A 12,108-nucleotide genomic window follows, 5' to 3' on the forward strand; every position below is an offset into this window, starting at 1 on the left:
TAACTGAAACTAATATATTGATTATAGGGCATATTACTAAAAAAATTTACATAAGATAAATAGATTAGGCAAACAAAAAAAGCCTAGTCTCTATATTTAAGCAAAACAAAATGCAATTTTTGTTTGTTTAATTTTGTAAGCAGTAAGTGTCAAGTATTAGCATTTTAAACACAATTGTTAATAAATTGGTCAATTTGTATATATATAAATTATTTAGTTTCAGCTTTTATATATATGAATGTGAATCTCTTTTTCAAATGTGTAGCTAAGAAAGTAGGTTTATTATTATTTATATGTAATTTCCAGGAAACGGATTGATATCACGCTGAGAAGTTTTACACAATTTTTATTATAATTTTTTTTACAAAATGAATTTTATTTGTTAATAATACCATTATATGAGTTATTAACTATACAAATGTGTTAAAATCAAAATAATCATATAAAATATTGAATCTTTAAATTATGATTTATAATAAGGTTATAATATTATTTCAGTATAAATTTATAAAAAAATAATGGCCAAATAAATATTAAATTATTCACATTTTAATATATATTATTTTAAATTATAAAAAATAATTAATATTCTTTATATTAAACATATAAATTTATTTATATTTTATCGTAAAATTTGACCATTAAATTAAATATTACGATAACATCTGATCAATATAAAAAAGTAACATTTTAATATTATTTAAATAGATAATTATAAAAAATTTCTGAATTTTATCAATTTTATTAATTATATTCTGTATTTTTTTAATAAATATAATATAAAATTATTTTTTTGATTTAACTTAATTTTTAATTTTGATTTAATATACTTATAATTTTAGATAAAATACTTTTAAGAAAAAATAACTTATTTTTTATTTTTTTAAAAAAATTAATTATATTTTTCATATACATCCCAATAGAGCTAGCTAAAAGTCAATGGTTAATCTAATTAATAAAAAAATGACTTAATTCAATCTAATTTATGACTATAGTTTATATATTATTTAATGAATTTACATTTTAAATTTATTAAATTGATTATTAATTTTTATTTTAGTTAGAATAGACATAATAAATATGATTAATTTTTTAAGTAGTAAGATTATAATTCTTGATTTTTTAAAGATAATATTATTAAAATATTTATAATTTATAATTATATAAAAAATTATAATTGTCGATGAAAATGAATTATTAATTTTTAAAAATGTATTATGCAAAATTATAAAAAAATTTAATTAAAATTAAAAATTAAATCAAATTGAAAAATAGATTTTCAGTTTATTTATTAAAAAATTAATGATCGAAATTGATAAATTTAAATTTTTTTATAATTTATTTTGAGTTATATTAAAATATTAATTTTTAGTATCAATTATGAATAATGTGTTATTTTAATTAAATTTCTTTTTGAATCAAAATTGGGATCGAGAAAATAGAATTTGAGATTTCTCATATTTATTTAGATACACTTGCTCAATCTGTAAATACAGTTAAATTTAAATATTAAATTTAATAATAGTGTATAAATAAATTTAAATAATTAATATAAATTATATTAATTAATTTATATATCTTAAGGTACATACATTTTAGTTGAGATTTTTTTACCTAAAATACTTTATTCAATTTGAATTCATATATAGAGAGGACCACTCAATTTATTTTAATAATTTAATTAATTGCTTACAGCATTGATTTCGTCCCTTAATGAGTCAAGTCTGATGATTGGATAACTTGGAAAATTTTAAATTATTCTTGATGTTAATTAATAAAAAGTCTTCTATAAATATAATCATAAATAATAATATAAATTCTTGGTAAAAATAAAATAATAATGCAAATATTTTTGCCATAACAATATGAGTCCGTCACATAAATAATTTTTACATAAACATTAATAAAAGTGTAGAAATTGAGATTGTTAAAGGATAATTTACGGTATAGTCTTTAAAATTTAAAAAAATTTACAACTAATTCTTATATTTTAATTTAAAATAATTTAATTTTTAAAATTTTATTTTATTATTAATTTTTTTATTTAATTGCAATTGATTAATTGTTAATTAAAAAATTTAACTCAAATTAAAAAAATTAAATTATTATAAATATTAAAATTATAGGACAAATTATCATAAATTATTAAATAAATATATTATTTTATTATAAAAATAAAGTTTAAATAATTAAATTATTATAATTTAATAGTAAATTTTAACAACACAAATATATAATTCACATAATAAAATTTTAAAAATTAAATTATTTTTCATTAAGAAAATTATATTATAAATGTATTAAATTTTAGAAAATATATTATAAATTATCCGTTATTAAATAATATCACTAATCACTATAGCCTCATCATCTGCCAAGAAGCACTTGCCGCCAAAGTAGTCATCATAATGCTGTGTGTAAGAACTGACTAATATATACCAGCTCGGTTGGCAGTCAACTATCGCCCACAGCCGGAGATGCTCCCACCACCATCACCACCATAATTACCACCGACCACCACCCCTCCACCTCCACATCCACATCCACATCCGTCTCCCTACCGAATCTCTCTAATGGGTAGCACTGACGAACCCAACAAATCCACTTCTCTCTTCGACTACTCTTCCCCCTCAGAGCCTTTCCTCTCAAAAACCCCTTTCTCTTCTTCTCCTCCAATTGAAGAAGCCAGCCCGTCCCTCGCAGATGAATCCGAACCTACCCAGTACCCTCAGATCTCTTACAATTATGGTCCCAGATCCTTCAAGGACCTTCCCTTTCTCATTCTCTTTGCTTTCTGTGTTCTTTGCACTTTCGCTTTTGGTATCTTCTCTGTTTTCCATAGAAACCCAAATTACTCGAAGCTTTCCTCCTATACATACGACTCCAACTCAACTTCTTGCGTTAAGGACTCCTTGTCTTCTTCTGATGATGGTTTTTTCGAAACCCATGTGTATTTTTACTTTTTGAGTTCGTCGAACTCTGGTGTTTGGAAAGCTTTGATATGGAGCCTTGTAATAACTTTCATTTTGAGTGCACCCATTTGTTTTCTTTTGCTTTTGTTGCTCAAGCATTACACGAAGCAGATTGTGTACATGTCCCTTCCTTTCTTTATTGTTATTCCCATCTTTTTCAATGTTTATTGGTTCGTTGCTTGCACAGTTAGCTCTTCTTGTAGCGATGGGTTGCCGTTGGTTTATAGGATTTTGGTGCTGATTTTTGTCTTCTTGGTTATTGGGGTCATTGTGTGGATCTTTGTAGCTAATTGGCATAGAATTGAGTTGACTGTGATGATAATTGGGGTTGCTTCCGATGCACTTTCGAAGAATTTGGGCTTGTTTGTGGCTTTACCATTGTTGATACTTTGTTTAGTGGTTTATTATGCTCCAATTGTCGTGTTTTTGGTGTTTTCAAGGCTGAATGGGAAAATTGTGCCGAAGGAAACCAGTGCAGGGTACACTTGTGTTTGGAAGCAGGATAGTTGGGTGCCTGCGTACTATGCATTGGCAATTCTTACGATGCTGTGGTCTTTGGCTGCAATGATCGAAGCTCAAGTGTATGTGATCAGTGGAACTGTTGCGCAATGGTACTTCACGAAGGAAGACTCGGCTCCTAAGCGGAGTATTAGAAGTTCTTTGAGGTGATTTCCAGCTTTTGCTTCTTTGTATGGTTTAAGTATGCAATAGTTACAAAATTGTTTTAGGTTTATATGGTTGCAATGAACATTTTCTTCTGGTAGTCTATTTTATTCTGTTTTAGAATTGGGATAATTTCAAAAAAGTATACTGTAGTTTGGGCTTTATAGAAGTTTATTTTCCATCAAATGGTAACTTAATGCTTTGAGCTGATACTTTATCCTTTGTTCTGTCTAATGCCATTGGTAATCCGTATTTAAATTAAGTGGGTGTCACTTCAGAGTAGGGAGAGACGGGATAAAGCAAAATCGTAAGCATCTATTTGATGGAAAATAAACTTTTACCTTTTATAGAAAAGGGTAGTATATGGATAGTGGCAACTGATGAATGCCAAATTAGTTTCCCGACTCTGATAGTGCTTTAAATTGCTTTTAGTTAATTTTCATATGGATTAACTATACCAAATTGATTTCCTCAAAATGGTGTCAAATATGTTTATCAAAAGATAATTTAGTGGTGGATTTGGAAGGAGTAAGGAAGGAATGGGGAGGCCTAAAATATGTGGAGGTAAGTAATATCAAAAGATTTAAATGTTTATTAATGTGGAATAGGTCTGAAATGTAGCTGATAAAAAATAATCCATATAGTCAACTCCTCTTAGTTTGAATTAAAGCCTAGTTATTGACATTGTTGGCATCAAGTAAGTTTGTGTACTAATCCTGGTATTCTCCTATTTGTGGCATCTTCAGGTTAGATCTTTATCCCTTATAAATTTGGACCACATGATAAGGTTCACCATTAGTGGACACTTCTAAAAGTTTGTGTTCACTTCTTAAGCACCTGCAGACTATTACCATAGCCTTATAAAATTTGATTCAAAATTATTTGTGGGCTTAGGTGGTTTACCTTTAGCTATTGCTGCTTAGTATTGAAGGTCTAATGAGTTTGTAATGAGCTAAGTGCTGATTGATGGCGGTTTTCATTTTTTTTTCTATGAATATCCAATGGAAGAACTTTGGGCTTTGTTTGAAATAGGGATGACAATGGGTTGAGGGACCTGTGATTTGCTTTAGACATGTAAGCCCCGTGTAGAAAGATAATATTTGTTGTATATCACAATAAAGATTACAACCTATTTATACATGAGAGACGGTAACTAAACAGGAAGGAAAATCAAGCCTATGATTATACAATCCCTAAGATTAAGCAACTAACCCATCTATCAATATTTACTTCCTATATTAACATATTTACTTTCTATAACTTATAACACTCCCCCTCAAGTTGGATCATAAATGTTAATCATGCCCAACTTGTTATATATATAATCAACTCGAGTCTCATTTAGAGCTTTAGTGAAAATATCTCCTAATTGTTATCCAGTTCGGATATGTCCTGTTGATATTATCTTTTGTTGGATCTTTTCACGAACAAAATGACAATCAATCTCGATGTGTTTAGTCTTCTCGTGAAATACTGGATTGGAGGCAATGTGGATAGCTGCTTGATTATCACACCACAACTTAGCAGGCACCGCATAACTTCGATTCCCAAGAAATATTTCAAGGAACCCAAATCCTTTGTATGAAACTGTGTTTTAAGGAATTCTTTTAGGGATGTGATGCCAGTAATGTTAGCTAGCACCCAGATTTCAGATCTAGCTTGGAAGACAACTGGCTCCTGCCAGCTGATCCAACCGATCATCAATCTGAAGTAATACCTGTTCCTATAGAATAAACTGGTAAGCGACTTCTGACTGAGGGCAGCTAACATCTCATTTGCCTTACCCAATAGATACTGGTTTGTACACTCAAAGTCACTAAGCAGTTTTACCTCTTACCTCTGTTTCAGACTCATCACTGTAAACTCTTTTGATCGATAAAGATCTCATCTCTTACCCCCTACGGGTATTATCTCCACATCTCAAGTCAACTATTATCTCTAGACCATGTGTAGGATAACTCAACTCATGCTTCTTCCACTCCTGTTCAGAAACATAAGTAATTACCCTGCCACTGGCATTACCACATACTCTAGTCTCACAAGGGATGTATCACAAAACACTATGAAAGCCTGTATTGGTAGACAAAGCTACCACTGGTACTGTACTGTACTGATGTCAGTTCACTTCCTGTGATAACGATATCATCCACATATACTACAAGCAGAATTACTCCACTATCAGAATTTCAATAAAATACTGAGTGATCATACTTACTCATCTTCATTCCAAACTGTTGGACCACCTCACTAAACCTGCCAAACCATGCCCGAGGACTCTGTTTCAAGCCATAAAGCGATTTTCGAAGTCTACAAACCTTACCTGACTCCCCCTGAGCAACAAAACCAGGTGGTTGCTCAATATAAACCTCCTCCTGAAGATCACCATGAAGAAAAGCATTTTTAATATCCAGTTGATGCAAAGGCCAATCATGAGTAGCCACCAAGGAAATAAACAATCGGACAGATGCGAGCTTGGCAACTGGGGAGAATGTATTAGAATAGTCAACTCCATAAGTTTGTGCATAACCTTTGGCCACTAAACGGGCCTTGAGGTGAGCAATAGATCCATCAGGATTTACTTTCACTGCAAACACCCATTTGCACCCAATAGCCCGCTTTCCTAGGGGCAAGGACATCAACTCCCAAGTACTATTAGTGTCAAGGGCCATCATTTCCTCTTCCATTGCAGCACGCCATCAGGATGGGACAAAGCCTCAATAACAGTTTTGGGAATTGAAATAGAATCTAAAGCAGTGACAAAACAACGAGAAGAGGAGGATATTGGATCATAAGAGACACAAGATGAAATAGGATAAGTGCAAGTACGTTTACCTTTGCGAAGAGCAATGGGCAAATCCAAATCAGACAATGAAGGATCAGTAGGAGCAGGATCGGTCGACGAAGAAGCGGGTAGCGGAACAGAGTCAGAGTCCTCTAAGCGTCTGGAATACACATGAAAGATGGGAGGGCGACTTGGCACATGAGCGAAAGGTGTAGGAGTAGTCTGAGGAGACGAAGAGCGAACAGTGTATAACAAGAGGTCATCTTCCTCCTCCTGGGTGTTATAAACAGATGATGGCGGAAAAAACGGAGTGGACTCAAAGAATGTTACATCCGTAGACACAAGATACCGATTCAGATCAGGAGAAAAACAACGATACCCTTTCTGACGTCGAGAGTAGCCAAGGAAGACACATTTGAGTGATTTGGGATCCAATTTAGTAACCTGTGGACGAACATCACGAACAAAACAAGTACAACCTAATATACGTGGCTCAATAGGAAACAAAGATTTAGTGGGAAATAAAATGTTATAAGGGATATCACCATGAAGGACGGAGGCAGGCATGCGATTGATCAAAAAACAAGCAGTGGATACAGCATCAGCCCAAAAACATTTAGGTACCTTCATTTGGAATAAGAGGGCCCTGGCTACTTCAAGAAGATGTCGATTTTTTCTTTCAGCAACTCCATTTTGTGAAGGAGTGGCAACACAAGAGGACTGATGAAGAATCTCTTTTTGTAACAAATAAGATTGAAATTCCCCAGAGATATACTCTTTAGCATTATCACTTTGCAATATACGGATGTAAGTATTGAACTGGGTTTGGATTTTAGCATAAAATGCACAAAAAATAGAAAATAATTCTGAACGACTCTTCATTAAAAATAACCAAGTAGTACGAGAGAAATCATCAACAAAAGTAACAAAATACTTAAAGCCAGACTTAGACACAACAGGACAAGGACCCCAAACATCTGAATGGATTAACTCAAAGGGAGACGAAGCCCGTTTATTGACTCGAGACAGTGTAGGTAAACGATGATGTTTGGCAAATTGACAAGACTCACAATCTAAAATAGACAAAGAATGAAACTGTGGATATAACTTCTTCAAAACCGAGAGAGAAGGATGCCCTAAACGACAATGAACATCAAAAGGTGTTAAACGCGTGGAGCATACCAGAGATCGAGGAGATCGAGGTAGTTGCTGATCCAAAACGTAAAGACCCTCTGACTCACTTCCTCTACCAATAATCTGCTTCGTCGAAAGATCCTGAAAAACACAGTGATCAGGAAAGAATGAGACACAACAATTCAATGCACGAGTGAGTTTACTCACGGAAAGCAAATAAAATGCGAACTTAGGCAGACATAACACAGAGGATACAGAAAGAGAAGGGGTTAAGTTGACATGACCAGAACCCATGACAGACGATTTAGTGCCATCAGCAAGAGTAACATAAGAAGGCGATGTATGAGACTCAAGATTGGTCAAAAGGGTAGAATTACCTGACATATGATCGGTAGCACCAGAATCAATAACCCATTTGAAGGATGAAGACACAAGACATGCAGTAGAGTTACCTGACTCGGCACTCTACTTGACTCGGCAATTGCAGTGATAGAGGAGGAATTAGAGGATTTTATAGATGCCTGGTATTGGATGAATTGTGCATACTCATCTGCAGATATCAAAATTCCCTGATCGGAAGATCCATTCAATTTGTGTTCCGTGATTTTAGTCATCATAGGAATCACATCAGTTACGGTGGTGGTTTTAACTTCAGCCATAAGGACAACCAATCCAAAACGATAGCAACAAAAGAAACACAGAATTAGAAAAACAATACCCAGCGTGAACAGTACCCGTGAACAGTGTCGATGAACAGTACCAAATAAAACACCTCCACCCAACACCTGAACGGCAAACAAACCTCAAATCTGACAAGGAGTCGGTGTGGCGACTCCAGCGATGGTAAGATCTAAATGTTACCCTTTATGGATAACCCAAATGAACGGAGCCCTAAGTCTCCAAAAAAAATTTTAAAACTTTACGAGAGAGAAAAGAGAAAAAAAAATCTCTACGAAAAAGGCTCTGATACCATGTAGAAAGATAATATTTGTTGTATATTACAATAAATATTACAATCTATTTATACATGAGAGACGATAACTAAATAGGAAGGAAAATCAAGCCTATGATTATACAATCCCTAAGATTAAGCAACTGACCCATCTATCAATATTTACTTCCTATATTAACATATTTACTTTCTATAACTTATAACACCCCGTAACCTTAGTTTCCCTCTCCCTTTCACTTTCCTTCCTCCACAAAACAAAGGTTATGTTTTTGCATTGATGGCTGGAGTCAAGATAGCATCTTCAATTCAATTTTTTTCTACAGTGTAATTGCTCTCATGCTAATTGTAACCTTATCGTCTCCACTCCTCCCATTTCTCTTTTTCTTTCAGGTGCATAAAAAATTTTCATTTCTCCGCTCATTCATCAAAATTGCTTTCATTTGTAATGGCTCAAGTTACTTCATGCTTGGTTATAGTCTTTAACTCCATTACCCTTTGATGTATGTAGTGAATCTCTTGTGCTTTAAAATCTTTTTTGCCACAAGACCTATACCTTTTCCCGTCTTCAACATCCCAAACAATTTGGTTTAATTGAGTTGTGCCATAATTTTCTGATTTAGGAATTAGGATTGTCCTTTCCATGCATTTTTTCTTATTCTATTAGACGATATCGATTTATTTTCCAGTAAGTTTCTGTTTTGAGATTGAATGTTTGAGAGCTCAGCTGGGTTGGTTTTGATTATTTACTAAATATTTTGAGCACTTACAAGTTTCAAATGGCCTGTGACAGTGATTAGATATTATCTATAATGAAGCTTTTGTGCAGTTCTACTAGATGACATGATAATATGAAGGAGTTAAGATTTAGGTCAACTTGGTCGGACATATTTCTTCTCCAATTTATCAATTTAAGGGGTTGGAGAGAAATATAATTGTCAAACTATAGTATTGTCAGGGAAACTTAGCTTGAGAGCAATTCCAGTTACATTGAAGCGATGGGTCTTGGTGCTGCCTTCACAGGCTATACAATATGTCCAGACACATCTAATATGCTTCAGGTATTATATCCTAAAAATGAGCAGTTTTGATGCTTTAAACAGGCTTTGACCCTTCTTTGTCCAGTGAGCCAGGCGATGTTGGCAGGACAACCATTTTGCAAGGCAATGGTGGTTAAAGCACAATCAATAACCACCACTGCTTTACAGATGGTAAGCATGTAGACACATAATCACTTATACTGAGGCCCCAATCAAACAATAAACTTTTATTTTCACCCCAAACTAATGCTTATATTTGGACCTTTTCTTATAATTTTCATCCTGTTTAAGTGGTGGTCTAAGTACAGACTTATTGCATGCTGTTCCATGTCCTTGTAATATTACCTCTTAACTTTAGTTCTTTATTACCACTCTCTTTTCCTTTTATTTTTTTCAATAATATGTCATCCTTGATAATGGTATTTCTAGGTATGCTTAGAGGCAATGTAGTCATAATCATGACAAGCTCTTATTTTCATGCGTTCCAAACACTTGCAGAAATGCATTTGGCCCCTCCTCTGGAACTGTGTGCCTATCTGGACTACTTATTTTTGTTGTTCGTATGGTGCGGGGTGCTGTTGACAGTGCAAAACAAGAGGATATTCCTGGGGTGGTGAATCTTGTACTGCAGTGTTGTGTTAATGCATTGTTATCAGCAGTAGATTTTCTTAACAAGTTCACAATCAACTTCGCAGCAATAACTGGTGAAGCCTACTGCACCTCTGCAAGGATGACATATGAGCTCTTAAAACGCAATCTTCTCTCTGCCGTTTTTGTGGAGACTGTCTCATCTCGAGTGTTGGCTGGAATTGCCTTTGTCCTCTCAGCAGTATATGCAATTGTGGTTGGTGTTTCTTTTATATTTTATTTATGTTATCCATATGAGTTGCTGCTTCATGATGGAAATTGATAACATTTGACATTTACCTAGTACATTAGGATGATTGGTCAGGCATCTTATATCTGATCCTGGGAGCCAATTAAATAACCAGAAATATGAGAGAGAATAACTATAATAAAAAAAAGCAGATTCCTCATTCTTTAGCCTTTATGCCAAATTATATACGTTGAGGGTATGGTGTCAGCAGAAACCCTGGAAACAAGATTTGTCCTGAGAATCTTAAAGAAGAAAGAGAAGAATCTCAGGAGGAAGAAGATAAGCAAGGCTGCGAGAGAGAGTTGGAAAGAACTGAGAGAAGAGAGAAAAAGAAGATCCTGATTTGTTAGTGGATTTCTTAACTAGTTCCCTGTTACAGGAATGCTGTGCTTTCATACTACTTTAGCTACAATAAGTGTCATTAAAATAATCTATTAACTGCCTAGACTTCCTCTAACAACATATAATCCAATTCACCTGATCACCTAACCCTGAGAACCTTATTCCTTTGGCAGACTTGGCTTCTTGCTTCTGCCTCATCCTCTTCTTGCATGTGGTTTATATATATTACAATTTTGCCGAATATAGCTATGCCATAACTAAATTCTTAACCCTTACCATACTGAGTAACAGCTGCAACTTGCAACTTGCATGAACCCATGCAGTACTTTGTTGCTATGGTTTTTTTCTGGTTGCATGCTGCTGCTATCTTTCATTTGGCTGAAGAAATAAATAGCTTCCATATTCTTTCTTTCTGACGAGAAAAGAAAGAGCTTATATATTCATAAGATGTTGCTTTACAATGAAATCATTTTTCCTGATTTTTGTTTATTCAGGTGTGTGCCATCTTGAAGGGTGCTTGCAATCTTGGGGTTGACTCATACTTTGTAGCTGTTCTTTCATGGGTGCTGTTGTTTGTGATGCTGGTGTTCTTTGTCCATGTGCTGGACAATGTGATCGACACTGTTTACATATGCTATGCCATAGACAGAGACAGAGGCGAGGTTTATAAACAAGAAGTTCATGAGGTTTACGTTCAACTACCCATTAGCAGAAACCATAGATCGCCTATCGTTCCCAAAACTCCCGATGTATGATAAAAATCCTTGACCTATCATGTGCTGCTTTTTGTTTGTGATTTGTTGTTTTGGATGCAACTGCCAGTTGATAAGTTGTTGTATAACTTCATTTGATGCTTTGTACAATTCTGAGTGTTGTTCAATAAACACAGAAGTTTCCAGGCAAATTTAGGCGTTAATATGTCATCATGGGCTGCAGCTTGATCCAGTTTCTCTTGACAAGAAGTCAGTTCAGTTTGAATTAAACCGAACCAAACTGAATTGAACAAAACAGTTAAGAGAATAAGCTTTGGTGTTGGTTGGACGGTTGATTGTTTATTGAACGCTATGTGTAAAACTACATGTATAGTTTACAAGTTTTAACAATCAATTGTGACATTCAATCCAAAACTAAGAGCCTGTTTGACATTGAGGCTGTAAAAGTGTGTATTATATATATTTTGTTATTTGGTGTTTTTATAATTAAATTAAATTATTTTTTAATATTTCTGAATAGGATGATTACAGTAATGTCAAATTTTAGGCTCCTAAAATGTTGAGAGGTAAAAAAGTATGTCCAATTGATTGTTAAATTAAGGTTTGTTATTGATTGGACGGTTAGTTTTAACAAAG

The 12,108-nt window shown here is 33.6% G+C and overlaps 1 protein-coding gene across 1 annotated transcript; it reads left to right on the top strand.

Annotated features, from left to right (window-relative positions):
* Positions 1 to 2,371: 2,371 nt before the first annotated feature.
* On the top strand, positions 2,372 to 11,663 carry LOC110626505 (CTL-like protein DDB_G0288717). Its single transcript, XM_021772428.2, has 3 exons — positions 2,372 to 3,637; positions 10,039 to 10,384; positions 11,254 to 11,663. The coding sequence occupies exons 1-3, from the start codon at positions 2,574 to 2,576 to the stop codon at positions 11,512 to 11,514; spliced, it is 1,671 nt and encodes a 556-aa protein (XP_021628120.1). The 5' UTR covers positions 2,372 to 2,573; the 3' UTR covers positions 11,515 to 11,663.
* Positions 11,664 to 12,108: the final 445 nt, after the last annotated feature.

The sequence above is a fragment of the Manihot esculenta genome, chromosome 11, assembly GCF_001659605.2.
Source record: "Manihot esculenta cultivar AM560-2 chromosome 11, M.esculenta_v8, whole genome shotgun sequence".
NCBI lineage: Eukaryota > Viridiplantae > Streptophyta > Magnoliopsida > Malpighiales > Euphorbiaceae > Manihot > Manihot esculenta.